A 14,518-nucleotide genomic window follows, 5' to 3' on the forward strand; every position below is an offset into this window, starting at 1 on the left:
ATGTGGATAAGCTGCTGCAGAGGAGCAGTCTCACCTTCCTCTCTCAGGGATCGCAGCTCCGCTCTCATTTTCTGCAGAGCATCTTCCAGCTCGGAGCATCGAGCACGCTCTTTGTCCAGAGCTGCCTTCATGTCGCTGTACTGCAGAGGCACTGGTTGGATGGGGGGCACAGGGGAAACCGGGCCTTGACTTTGACCCTGAGCCTGGGCCTGAGCAGCCATGGCAGCCAACAGGTCCTCTCGACGACGTCCAAACAGACCCTGAGACACAGGAACCAACTGTTCACTTGTTTTAAACTTGTTTTTTCTTAGTTTCTCAGTACTAATTCAGTTTCTATGTGGTGATGATCTACAGCTCTTTCTGAATGAGGCTGGTGGAAGTTGTAATGCCCTGAATTTAAACTTTTAAAATAAAGTGATAATCAAACTTGTCACAATAATTCAAAATCACTCCCTAAATAGAAATGTTCTAAAAAATCTAATGAATTACCTAATTGTCACATTGTCTCTCTCCTATCTCAGATATCTGACATCAGATCAGTCTATTTAATTCAAGGTTTTCACAATAAAGTACCTGACCATATTTCATCAGACCAAATGCAAGTTGTGGAAGCTTTAGGTCATCATGAAATTGTGCCTCTGTGGAGCTCTTTGTAAACCAGAAAGCATCATCCTGATCATCTGAATTATGAATACTTCCACTTAAAAAATGTTATTATATTTAAATGTTTCTTAACTAGATTGGGAAAATTTTACTAGTTAACGTTTGATGACTTTTTAGCTTTTTATTAATGCCAAAACTTTTCAAAACTTGAAAAGTTACATAATTTCTTTCAAAAACCTCAGACCTGTGCAGGAAGACGAACAAATTATAATATAAAATCCCATCTGACCTTTTTCTTCTTGGAGCCACCATGGGCCTGGGACTGGAGGAAGTCTATGAGCTTGGTCTGCTGGGTGATGGTCCCCTCCATTTTCACCTTCTCATGGGAGTACACAGCCTGCAGGTGGAGCTAAGTGAACATCACTACTGCCATGAATTTCTCCTCAAGTACTTCACTTCACACAGAGAGGGTGACAGAGGGACACAGAATTGGAGGGGGTGGTGTATGTGTATGTGTGAGGAGCAGCACCTGGATATTCTCCAGCTGGTACTCCAGGTCAGTCCTTTCAGTCTTCAGCAGGTCAGTCTGGTCCAGAGCGTCCTGCAGGCCCTGAGTCAGACGGAAGATGTGGGTCTTCTGGGCATCCATCTGCTGCTGCAGTTTCTCTTGCTGTGGAGGTAAAAAAAATACAACTGTTACATCACCATCTGGATGCTGTGACTTTGCCGCTTGCACTTCTTACAATTGATTGCTTCCAATGATAGCACCAACACCTTCCAGCATGGTTTGACATTTGGTACCGCTTTGACTTTACAAACAGGAAATCAATTTCATTTAACTATTGTGGCAAAGCAGTGGTATGACAGGAAGACATGCACATTTAAACATCTAAATGTGTACATACTGCATAAACGAAAACAATAGAGATCAATGGGATATACGTGTGAAAACACAGGGTGTACCTCCTCCAGCAGTCTCTGCTTCAGATCCCTCTCACTCTCAAGCTTTTGCTGCAAACTGCGGGCATTCATCTCCAGCATGGCATGCTTCTTCTCCAGATCATTCAACTGAGAAAGAGCACAGAGTTTGCTATAACATATGCTAACCACAAAAAGTAAAACACTTACTCAACAGTGTGGAAATGCTTACAGTGTCGGCAAGGCTCTCAGCTTTGAGTTTCTGGTCTTTGAGGGCCTGCTGCAAGGCCAGGATCTCAGCTTTGTGCTCCTTAACTGCCTGTTCCACAGCCTGGCGGGACTCAGAGCTGCGCTGCTCTGCACGAAGCCTAGAGCAGAAACCCATTGTTTACACTAGTTATTCAAGTGCATACTCTTCCAGGTCAGCTATAATGTACTGTTAGATAACTGGCTGTTATTTTAATCAAATCAAATAAATCCATGTTCATGTACCAGTGTATTTATTCTTGTATATCTACACTCTACAGTTCTTAGTTCTTAGGGGTTAGTTTAGGGTGAAGATTTGGGGTTGGGGTTAAAGGAAAATACACCTTAAGAAAAATCTATCTGTGTTTTAATATGCTTTCTGTGTGCCCTGTTTTCATCACCCGCCCTGCCTACACCAACTCAGAAAATAATTTCATATATTTCCCAGAATACCATTTGACAAACCCCAGAGAATATGCCTAAACCTGTTGCATTCAGTGTGTGTAGGTGGAGGGAACTGATCCAACACCGATAGCAACAGCAACATTCAAAGCAAAGAAAGTTGTTTTATAGTCTAGAAAAAAGAAACTCATAAACCCTTTCTCAAAATGTCTTATATCATGGACTATTGAAACCACTATGGAGGGACTTGTATCCCTCTAATAAGGCTAATAATCTCAATTGTAACTGCACTACAAAATATCTCAATGTTCCGTAACCTTGTGCAAACTTTACATAAATTTAGGGGTCAATTAAGTCAATAAATGTCTACACCGTTATAGTGCTACAGTGGGCGAGTGGGTGTAACCTGTTCTGTTTCTCTGTGTCCAGCAGTCTCTGGATCTCCCTGGTCCTCCTCTCAGCCTGGCTCTTCTCCTCTTCCAGCGTTGCCCTCCAGGCGTCCCACTGTCTCTCCTTCTCTAGCAGCTCATCATTCAGGGTCTCTAGCTCCAGAACCTGCTCCTCCAACATGGTGCATGTGGTCTTCAGTGTCTCAAGGTTCTAGTTACAAAACAGGATTTAAATGAGAAATGCCAGCTATGCCAAGGACACAACTCAACAACTCCAGTTGTCAGCAGTTGTCAGCAGAAAAGACAATCTTTTAAAGGAGTGATGAAGAAGACAATGTAGTTAATACAAGGTGCTACTACTCCTGACCCTGGCGAAGTAGTAGTAGAGGTATTCAGATAATTTGTATAAGTAAAAGCAATACCACAATTTACATGGCTTTATATCCAAATCCAAATTTAATATGGAAGTATCAGTCAAATGTAGTTGAAGTGTGTCAAAAATAATAGTAAATGTCTCAGTATATTATTATATATTATATTATACTATTTTATTTCAATGTTGTAGCTAGTCAACAGGAAGCTACTTTTAACCAGGTTACACAGTGTTGGAGGGGCTCCAGTCAGAAATCAGTGTTTCTTCTTGTTGCTACAGTGTGAATTTTGAATGCTGTCTGTGCAGAGTTTGACACTAGAAGGATGTTTTCACATTCATCTGCTGAAAGTGGAAAGTTTCTCTGTGCTCACTGAAAATTGGATTTTAAGGGGCGGGGTCTACCAGCATAATTTGTGACATCACAAATAGTTTGAAAGTCAGTCCTGGTCCAGTATGCAATTTGTACAGTGTGATGTAGAAACATGAGAATGGACTTTACAGTGAAGTAGGAGACATCTTGCGTCCAGCCGGAAAACTTTAGAAATAACTAAAGTTAAATAACTGACTAAATTTGCATATAGATTCTGAATTAATGAGGTAGAAGGAGGAGATGACTTTTTAAGGATTTTAATAATTAAGACACACATTATTGTTCTGAGAACACTATTTGTATACATGTCGTAATACATCTCTGGAGGGGATATTTAACAAGTAATTGTATTTTGAAATTGATCATATGTTTTGTATGTAAAATCTATTAGCAAAATTTGCAAATTATCTGGTAACTATAGCTGAGCTCAAATAAATGTAGTGGAGTAAAAACTACAATATATCCATCTAAAATGTCTTCGAAGATATTAACAAGGAAGCATATACTGTACATATAAAGGAAGTACCCATGTCCTTCAAATTGTACCTAAGAACAGTACTAGTTTCAATCCACCACAGATACATAAAACAGAAGTGCTGCCGAAAATAAATTACAATCCCAGACACGGGGGCCTAGGAAGAGCATTTGATGGCAGCATACTTGGAGTTTGACAGCTAACTTACCATGTAAATGAATGTGTGCACCTTCAGTTTAAAAAATAACCCCAAAACTGCAATTACAAAAACAGCATCAGTACTCTTATTGGAATTATTTACATGACATGTTTGGACACAAAAGGTTTTTCTACGTTATTTACTGGGCCTACACAAAGCGCTGTGTTTCATGTCTTTAGACAAAGCATTGGGAGACAAATATAGCCTGTGCTGGTGCTGCAGCAACACCACGGCCCTCTGAAGTCCAACGCTTCCACAGCTGACACGACCTGGGAGTGATGGGGATGACACATCCCTCCCACACACCACCCCATCCCTCGTCTATGACTTCCATCGCTGGTTACACAACCAGCAGGACCGAGAGCGCTGCTGGACACCCACACACATATCCTCCCACAGGGCCGCGCACACATCACACAGCCTCCTCGCTCGCACTCTCTCTCGCTGCATACAGAATACAGCACATAACATTACTGAAATATTCCCAGGGTTTCTTTTGCCTGATTTACACTTAACACTGTCAGAGCAGGGAGAGATGTCTAGGTCACCTGTCAAAGGTAGTGTGGAGATATCACATAGTGTGAGTAGGTAAAAAAACCTGGTGTCTGACTGGCTGTGAGTGGGAAGTGGGCAGGGGGAAGGAGCCTAAACTAGAGAACAGCTGTCTTAAAAAAATAGAAAGCTGTTGTTTTGTTCGTAGTTAACTACTAGACTATAGTGGTGACATGTTGGCACAGTGGTAAGCACTGTGACTGGGTTCAAGAGTCAGCTGTTTGATTGTTTGTGTGTTTACTCAGTGATAGACTGGCGACCCATCCATGGTTGTTAGAAAATGATTGGATGGAAGACTGCAGTGTGTCCTTGTTTAATTTTCTGTCAAGTCAGGGTAAAAACTCCTGACTGACTGAGACTAAAAGAGACCAGTTTTGCATAAATTGATTATTACTTGTCCACCAGACTTGCAGGGAAAGTACACGTACACACACACACACACACACACACACACACACACACACACACACACACACACACACACACACACACACTCACACACACACACACACACACACACACACACAACCATAACGGGAACATGACCACCAACAGCTAGGTACCTGCTTCTGGTTGTTAAGGTGCATTTCACGGTCGGCCACCTCCCGACGCAGCCTATCTACATCCTGGCTGAGCTGCAGACGGTCCTCTCTCTCGTCAGAGGCCTCATCCAGCTGCTTGGACAGGTAGAAGTTCTGGCGATTCAGCTCGGCGTTCTCCTGAGTCAGTGTGGTCAGCTGCTCCTCCAGATCTGTGATCACCTGCAGGACGCCAACAGGACACTCAGAATGCCGGTGACACAGAGCACCCACTGTGCACCCAAAATATATCGGTATTATAATGTTATCTGTAGTGTAATGTACACAATGAGTATACATTCATTTTACAATTTGCACACATGAAAAGGTCTCACCCCCATCGTGCATATAGGCATAGAATTGTAGCTCATGCACACAAAAACTTGACAAAACACCCCCACGTCTAAAACTCTATTGCTGCATTATTACATGATGCAGATATCTAGGTTAGTGATATAATGCAGGGATCATTTTGCCATGATATCAAGGCTACTTATTTAACCCAGGCAGCATTCAGAGCAAGGAGCAGGCTAATCATTTCATCAGCATCAGTCTGTTCCCTTAATCAGCCATGACTGCTGTGCACGCTGGAGGGAAATGAGGGTTAGAGGCTGGTGAGGCTGCCTGTTAAGAGCCCCTTATTCTCAGCTCTCATGGGAACATGTGTACCACGCAGAACTTCCAGGTGGCAAGGGGAAAGAGGCAAAGCTTTTAAGTACATAAATTAGCTGTCTGTTCTGCACTGACTCAGTGCTTCTGCTCCCCCGAGGCAGGGGGACTGACAGCACCAACTAAATACTTAAGGCGGGGCGAGGAAGTCAACGCTGGAATGAATACAGCGGTGATCTGGCAAGCCTCTATATTTACTCTGCTTGTCTGTCATCCCAATCTATAGAGAAACTTCCAGACCTAAAGTAAATCACATCCGGAGCTTTGCATCCTCAACCCTGCTGAATACAAATTGCTCAATACTATTTGTGAAGACTGTGGGTGTACGGAAAATAAAAAAAGCCCAGTTAAAGAGGCAGTAAATCAGTCCCACGATTTCCTTGACTGAAATTAATGTAACATTTACTGTACACTGATGATACAAAACACAGAGGAACATCTGCGCTTTCTATGAAACAGACTGAGCAGCAGAGATGAGAAGTTAAGACGTAACCACTTTTTAGTAAAATCCTTGCTACTTAGGTATGGGTGACTGATGTGGATAAAACTGCAACATAAATAGATATAGTAAATCTGCTGGTAATTCAACTGAGAACATATTTATAGATGAAATAACCAGATGGAAATGTCTTTTGGCTAATCCAGTATAAAAGGAGTCCCCACTGACTTAAAACATTGCCAATAACAGTCAGATACAACAAAAGAATCACAGCTTCCATAGAAGAAACAGTACAGCAAAATTAATTAACAATATGTCTCATTATGTTGCTAAACTGTATCTTGTAAAGATACAAAAAAGACATTCACACTAGTGAAAAAGGCAACAGTGCGTGGACACAATAAAGATCAGACTATTGTCTTGTGTGCAAAGTTGACCTGCTTTAAGATAGCTCAAGAGGAAAGTTGGTCCAAGTTGGAAGTTCATTCTTTGAGGGGCAGGAATGGGCCTTAGTATATTTCAAGGAAACTGGCTCTAGATTGTGGTATATTTGTCTATAAAAATAAAATGTCAAGGGATGGCAAAAATCATTAAGATTTACCCCAAGGACAAAATGTAATGATGATTTGCTGTAGTTGTGAAGGTATCTTGGTCCAGTGTTCAGCAGATAGACCAACACCGCAAGTCTTAGCAGGGCAAAAAATAGGGTGGCATTTCAAGCTCTGCTCGTTGCAGAATTTGGCTGTGTTTGCCTGAACATCGGCCAGCTGAATCTATGGACAGCGCATTCTGAACAGTTTGCGAGTGGGAGGATCTCAAAAGTAGGGCAAGGAAATAAAGGAAGACCATGATGATCTTGGTGTTTATTGAAGGTATACCAATTTGAAATTAAACATGACATAATTTTGTCAAGGTAAGTGGGATAACAGGGCACTACAGTAATAACGGAAAAAGTAAAAATAATAATATAATATAATAATAACAAAAAATAAATAAATTGGCCTAGGGACTGAGAAAACTGTGCAGTGACTCCAATGTGCAACTGTCAAATACAGTTATTCAAACTTAAACTTTGTAAAGCTTTGGGATTAGAAGATGCTTTAACATCATTTCAACATTTACTGTCTGTATAAATAGGTTATGGATAGCTACCTTTACTAAAAGTTGTTTAAACGGTTGAAAGATGTATCTCGCTACATAAAAAGGTGGCTACTTCTGAGCACTAGTTTTTTCAAACATCATTAGTAGGCTGATTACACAACGCCTCACTGTCAGAAGCTCTGGTGACAAGATGGTGCAGTTGTGTAAAAGAGAGAGGAAATAAATACCTCTGCACACACAGAAAAGAAAATGATCAGCAATAACAAAAACGTCCTCTAGCTAATTCAATCAGTAAGTGTGGACTGTGACATAGTGTGTTAGCTCCCCGAGTCCCCAGAATGTGAAAGTGCCAAACAAGCATGATGGCAGGATAAAAGCTGTTCCAGCAGGGCTAGTTTTGGTAGCAGCAGCTCATTTAGTTGTGGCACAAGGCATCATGGAAACAAACTAATTGAGAATTAATCTGACACTAATGTAAAAATGAGTGCTTATTTAGAACAGCAATTCTCCCTTTGACCATAGATACAATGATTTAAGACAGCCCTAAAAACATTAGTGTGGAGCTCTGGCCATATTTTTCACAAACTAAGAGATTATGTAGATGGTTAGTATTATTTCTATTATTATTAGAATATGTTTAGTTTGTGGTTAATGGAAGTAAGAGAGAGATATCCTTTAATTGAGGCCCAATGTACCGGAGAATGACAGAAATATGGACTGAAATTATGGTTATTTTAGACTGTTAGTTATGTGTGATGATGTGTGATGATTCAGCTGGTGTTCAATGCCAGAAGAGCCGTCTATTCCTGGAAATAGTGAACGTGCAAAAAAAAAAAAAAAAAATGTAAAGGAGTGAGCAGCTTACCGCGCAGCTGTCTCTCAAGGCATCAAACTTGCGCTGTATCTCATCTCTGTGTGCCTAACAGGTATGACAAGAAAGAGAGAGGGACAGGCTTTAGTGCCTGAATTATAAAACATCAATGGAGACATCACCTTCAATACTTTCTCTCTGTTTTTCTCTCACTCTGAGCACAGTGATCTCCTCCTCGGCCTCTGCAGTGGTGTCCTCCAGCTCCGTCTTGGCCTGCTGTAGTTGGTTCTCCAGAGCGTGGCGAGCTGCCTGCAGGTTGCTGATCTGGGATTCTCGCTCCTGCAGCGACAGGGTCAGCTCTGTCACCTGACGCTTAATCTCCAGCTTCTGTTCCTCGTGTTCCAGCCCGATCTACAAAGGGAGGCAGAGAGAGGGGCCATCCAAGGTGAGGGAGGAGGAGGAAGTGATTCACCCCTGGGAGCAGCAGATGCTGACACTTCACCCTGTCTGACTCCACCTCAATTTGTTGCGCTGCTCTTTTCTGTTACATCTGAATTAATAATAGTTTGTGAAGGTGGTTTTTTTCTTGCTCAGTACTAAAGAATTACCATCATCAATACCAGTGACCTCCAGGTGCTGAGATTTCTAGCCTTTAAAACCCACTTACTTAAGAATGTTTCAAAACACACAAGACTCTACAAAATCTTCGGGTCATATGTCCCATTTCTGTTTTGTACATCTAATGTTCTTTACCTTTTTCAGCATTCAAGCTAGTAGCTAGAGCTAATACTGTATATAATCATTCAGCAACCATTTTATGTGTTGCACTTGCTTCTACCTGCCTTTGGGGTTGTGATTCAAAATAATTATTTCCTCAATATATATTCAGGGAAGCATTTATACACAGGTGTGCTTCCACTATCTGGAGCCAGATCAGTACAGAGGAAAGGGGTCTAGTGCTCAACTTCATCTATTTAATATTTTAGAGTGTTACCTCTTGTGCTTAGACATACACAGATTCTTTGCGTAGAAGAGGGAAAATGTTAAAAGGAATTTAACCTGTGTGTCACACGCTAGTCGGAAAGCCTATATCCAGCAATCTCACTATAATATCTCCTCACCTCCCGGAGCCTAGTTTCCAGCTCCAGGACACGGCTCTTATTGCTTTGCTCCTGCTGACTCATTTTCTCTAGATGCTCCTCCAGTTTGGCATTCTGGGCCTCCAGTTTCCCAGCCTGAGACTCCAAGTAGAACTTCTGCTGGCGAAGCTCTGAGATCATCTCCTCCTGGGCTTTCCTGCCGAGACCACACACGTAAAAAAGTTCAATAGGAGGCAATGCAAGCTGGTATTGTGGAATTATGTGTACATACACTCCCAAGACAAAAACGAGGTGTCCTATTAGGTATTATTTTGCATGTTTTTCTCATGCTTTTACTGTCAAACAGAATAACAATGTTTTGTGTGTCCAAACTTACATGTTTTTCTGGGTGTAGATACTGCTGTTGGCTGCCAGTTTGTTGGCCTCAGACAGCTCAGCGATTCTCTGCTCCAGGCTGTTCATCTTAGAGTCCATAGCATTTATGGTCTGAGCAGAAAATATAACTCTTTTAACTTAACATTTAGTTACATCTTCACAACACTGGCTTTAATTGGGATCAGCTTATTGTTCATTCATGTGCTCTACAATAACCTACCCAAGATGATCCCAAACAAGAAATCTATGTCAGTGTGATAAATGTTCAAATACGGCTGAAATAGCGTCGCTGCCAGGCTGGTCAGTTCTTACCGCCTTCTGTTCACTGATGATGCAGCACTTCTCCCGCACCTCCTCCTCATATTTGCTCTGACTGGACTCCAGCATCTCCTTATCAGCCATGTCCGCCTTCATCTGGGCCTCCAACACCTGCTCAATGCCAGGCAGCCCACAGAACCATAACCAGGATATCACTTAACAGGACAGAGAATGTGAAGATGACATACTGTAGATGACCCAAGCACACCCACAACTCAACCTAGCTAAAGTACGTCAGGTTATACCTTCCTGTTGTTTTACGTAGCACCAAACAGTCTGCATATGTGTGAATATTTATGTGTTCTGAAATTCAACCTTTATTTTGTCTTCATAGAGCTTCTCCTTCTGCTTCAGATGAGTCTCCAACCTCTGGGCTGTGGCTTGGGTCTCTCGCAGATTCTCCTCCAGCCCCTACACAAAAATACCAGTATGTTGTGTACTGCATGTTTAAATATCAGGGAACGCGTTCACAAAGCTTAAAAGCAGACAAAAGTACTTAGCGTACTTTTTGTAATGCACAAAAAACAGCTCACGCATTTGTGATGAGTGACGGGTGGTCAGAAGGACATCTGAATCACTAACACCTAATTCCAGTCAGTGACGGTTCCTGCTGGTAATGTGCCTCATCATGTTTTAGAGAAATACTGCTTTTATTTCGCTCAATTTCAAGTGGGAGTCAGCAAGCAATTCAGTCACCTTACCACATGTTTTTTGTTGGCAGGTACAATATATTTGTTAAGGCTGCTTTAACAAGGCTGTGCATTATTTTGTTTAATGTATAAAAGCAGTGACACAATTTCACAAAATGCATTTATGGCATATCCAGGCACAAAGAGCAGTCCCTTGTCTTTGTCACTATGGATGGAGTCTGTAAGCAGGTGTAAGTGCATGTCATCCTTATCAATGACATAAACCTTCTCTTAGGAGCGCTCTCTATAAACCTTTTTAGCTTGTTATGGCAAGAAAAGCACAGGTGGAACTAATACACAATACTCAAGCCCGGGAGCTGTCACACCTAGGTAGAATACAGCAATTATTATTACCTATTATGAAAACCACATTCTCCACTGTACACCCACATAGTTGTTTTTCACTTGTTCTGGCTAAAAAGACCTCTGATCAGGTTGAAGCTTGAAGTAATGTGACCAAACTCTACGGCCTTATCTAAAAAATCATAACTTGTATCATTATATCTAGAATTAATCATATAATTTGACCCACCTCAACAGCTGTAACAAGAGAGTGAGAGATGTTATTCATAGACAGTCCATACACCCCCACACTAATAATCCATTAGTTTACATCCAGATGTAGTTTACATCCAGATCCTCCATAAAGATAATACATGATAAACATTAGGTTTTTCAGAAATATTGTATTATGTAAAATAGCACTTCCTCTGCAATGATGACAATGAGCTATGTTTATCTCACACCTCCTCTGATTATTTTAGCTCCGCACAAGTAGTGAAAGGTGGGTTACCAGAATCTTATCTGCCATCTGCTGAATCTGCTGGGTCTTGCTCTGGATCTCATCCTTCAGTTTAGTCTCCCGGCGCTCGACAATCTCCAGCCTTTTCACCTGGTTCTCGAGAGTCTTCCTACCATCCTGCATACACACAATGAACACAATCTGACTTAACTGGCTTATACAATGGTTGTTTTAGTCAGGTCAAAAGATTCATAATCCAAAATAGTACTTTTTGCTATGTGGGCGTCATAGCACATTTTGTAGAAATGCTTATTAGACTCAAGATTTCCACTTCAAGGAAGAACTGATGACATACTGTGGCAGCCGAATCCATTTGGCTTGTTAGTGATGCACATCTGCAATATTTATATCTCATTATTACAAGTTCCTCACAATGGTCCCAAGAGTCCATTTGCATTCTTCTATGATGGTGTGAGAGGTCTTTGGAGCTGTTCAAATTTGACCACATGCACATTTTCTTTCCTCTGACTCTGCTGTCTAAATTAACCTATGCTAATTAAAATGTCTAGTGCTTGATGTAAAGTGCTGTTTTAGAAGATCTCATAACAACCCCTAAAAAAGTACACTGTATAACTACAGACACTGCATGAATGAATACATAATGTATCCCTATGCATATATTTGTAGCAGGATTTTATTAAAGCTGATGGATTGCGTGAGTAGGTCACAATACAGTTGTGCATTGGACATATATAAATGGATTCTGAGACAAATACTTATGAGACAATGCTGAAGATGATGAAAGGTCTGCCTGTCGGTATCTGCACTCTTGCACACCATGGTGAAGTCCCTGCTAACTGAAATATACTCCCTTGATGATTATTACAAGAAAAACAGCTGTGTCAAAAGTGCATGTTTAGATGCTTTTTTGGCAGAAACTTTGTTTAATAAATAACTGTAAATGTATACTGGCTGTCTTTTCCTGGTGCAAAATGCAGAAATGCACCATTATGAAAAGGCTTTTACACAGATACAGATTTTTTCTTTTTGTTAAATTTAGATATTAAGGCATTAACAGTTTACCCAGTGGATTTGGCCTCCAAGAAAAACTGTGTGCAAAAACAGTTTGTCAACATTAAAGGAGAAGCAGGAGCACTGAGCCACAGGAATTACTGATCCACTGGAGAATCAATTAGTAAAAATGCAGACTGATTAGCTTCATAACATCAGTAACAATAATGCTTTTCTGTTCAAGACCTCATATTGTCTCTACACAATCAAACAACAGGACTTTTGCTGATATTTGTACAAAAAACATTGCTTTATGCACTAAAGAGATATGGGTGAAAGTCTGAGAGTATGATTGTTTGTGCAGTGGTACATCAATGTAATTTTTTATCACCTTAAAGACCCTTTGGTTTAGTTTTACACTTTATGCTTCACAAACCACATGAACACAAGCGGATTTGCTTTACAAATTATGATCAACTGTGTCAAACATTCAGGCTATTTGACATGCTATCATGCCATCACAGTGTTCCTCAGAAGGTGCAAAACCAACACGTTAACAAGAGAACATATGGGCTCTTTGTGTTAAGCAGATACCCAAGGCAGATTTATTTATGCAACACTTTAAACAAAAAGGTTTGTGATGCTGCAAAGCAACAAATGACATGATACACAGAATATCAAGAAGAAAGCGGCAGGAGGCCAGAACACATATATACTAAGCTGTTTGTAGTATGTGTACTGTATGTGTGATAACAGAGATGTGTGTGTACCTCAGTCTCACGGAGGCGTCTACGCAGGCTGTCACTGGAGTCTTCCTTGTTGTGTAGCCTCTCCAGATCTCGCTCCATGCGCTCTTTTGCCACTCTCATACTCTGAAGGAGGTCCGTTGCTTCAGCAGTGGCCTTTAACGACTGCAGGTTCAAAGAAGAATACAACTCAATGTGTGTGTACATGTTATTTACACAAACTTTAATGTAAGATTGTCTGTATTACAGGTTTCAACAGGTTAAGTATTTTAAAACCATTTTGAATGCAATTTAAAAATGATTTCACATCCATACTGGCAAAAAAGTGTGGATACAATGTAAGGATCCAAAGACAAATGGGTGTTGGTTCAATGTCGGTTTTGTTTTGCTGTTGTTACAGCATGATTAATAAATAATTTTACCAAAAATATATTTAAAAGTGAGACTGAAAAATTTAACTTTATAAAAGCAATGTTAATAGTTCAAAGACCAATCAAAATTGTATTTATCATATTTTAAGGCCTAAAATTCAGATTTTTAGACTTTTTAAGAAGACCAATGGACCAATCTCTAATACACATGCCACTGTAGAATTATTAATAACTACACCAATTAAAATAATTTAGTCAAAATGTAAATCCTATGAACATTCTAGTATAATAATTGTGTGTAATAACAACTCAAATACATGATATGAATCCGTTCTATACGCAGCTGCATTATCTGCTTAGTGACACTAGCTTACAGTGCACTGGTTTTTGATATAAAGTTCATATATATATATATATATATATATATATATATAAAAGGAATAACTGACATCCTTCTGTAAAGTTCAGTGCGTACTAGTAAACAAGAACAGACTACACTGAGTTATTTTAATAAACAAAGTCCCACCCTACTTACTATTTAATAAACTAGTTTACATTGAGCCAGAAGTAGACCTATCCCAAATGTGGGCACAGTCAGCCTTGAATATTAGCACCACAACCTTGTGTGCTCTTGGCAGAATGGATGGTAATTTTAAATATTAAATTCTAGGAAAAGACAATTATGAAGAAATTATCTTTACTAATGAGGACAAAACTGTGTGATTGCAGATAATTAAGCAGTAACTCTAGTTTTAAAAGACAGCTTAATTGTTCTCGGGCCATAGAGCAAATCTGACTGGAGAACCACAGTTTAAAAGAGAGACAGAGGGAGAAAGAAGGAGGTCATTAAGGGTAGAGAAGGAGTTTATACAATCATCTGAAAGGGTAAAATGCTGTTACATCTCTTGCATTTGGAAGCAGAAGCTCATATAAATTATTCATTAATCTTCCCAGCAAAAATATTCTACCTTGCCAAGCTTTTCTTGAAGATCTTGGATCTTTGTCTGCTGCTCAGCATTGGTCTAAAAAAGAAAAATACAG

The 14,518-nt window shown here is 40.3% G+C and overlaps 1 protein-coding gene across 17 annotated transcripts in view; it reads right to left on the reverse strand.

Moving 5' to 3' along the window:
- The window catches only part of LOC127375553 (citron Rho-interacting kinase), a 40,760-nt gene that overhangs the window by 14,011 nt on the left and 12,231 nt on the right, over positions 1 to 14,518 (reverse strand). For 6 of the 17 annotated variants that reach the window (XM_051421512.1, XM_051421511.1, XM_051421514.1 and 3 more), the window contains exons 7-22: positions 14,446 to 14,499; positions 13,131 to 13,271; positions 11,401 to 11,526; positions 10,234 to 10,329; positions 9,913 to 10,029; positions 9,602 to 9,711; positions 9,247 to 9,421; positions 8,339 to 8,536; positions 8,180 to 8,233; positions 5,091 to 5,288; positions 2,576 to 2,769; positions 1,754 to 1,889; positions 1,567 to 1,671; positions 1,133 to 1,273; positions 893 to 1,000; positions 35 to 260 (exon numbers count right to left, since the gene is read on the reverse strand). In XM_051421512.1, coding sequence (XP_051277472.1) covers positions 35 to 260; positions 893 to 1,000; positions 1,133 to 1,273; positions 1,567 to 1,671; positions 1,754 to 1,889; positions 2,576 to 2,769; positions 5,091 to 5,288; positions 8,180 to 8,233; positions 8,339 to 8,536; positions 9,247 to 9,421; positions 9,602 to 9,711; positions 9,913 to 10,029; positions 10,234 to 10,329; positions 11,401 to 11,526; positions 13,131 to 13,271; positions 14,446 to 14,499 — 2,179 coding nt within the window. Of the gene's footprint in view, positions 1 to 34; positions 279 to 892; positions 1,013 to 1,132; positions 1,274 to 1,566; positions 1,672 to 1,753; positions 1,890 to 2,575; positions 2,770 to 5,090; positions 5,289 to 8,179; positions 8,234 to 8,338; positions 8,537 to 9,246; positions 9,422 to 9,601; positions 9,712 to 9,912; positions 10,030 to 10,233; positions 10,330 to 11,400; positions 11,527 to 13,130; positions 13,272 to 14,445; positions 14,500 to 14,518 lie in introns of all 17 variants that reach the window. The other 11 variants (XM_051421505.1, XM_051421503.1, XM_051421504.1 and 8 more) reach the window with 3 other exon arrangements.

This window comes from Dicentrarchus labrax, unplaced genomic scaffold, assembly GCF_905237075.1.
Source record: "Dicentrarchus labrax unplaced genomic scaffold, dlabrax2021, whole genome shotgun sequence".
In the NCBI taxonomy this organism is placed as follows: domain Eukaryota; kingdom Metazoa; phylum Chordata; class Actinopteri; family Moronidae; genus Dicentrarchus; species Dicentrarchus labrax.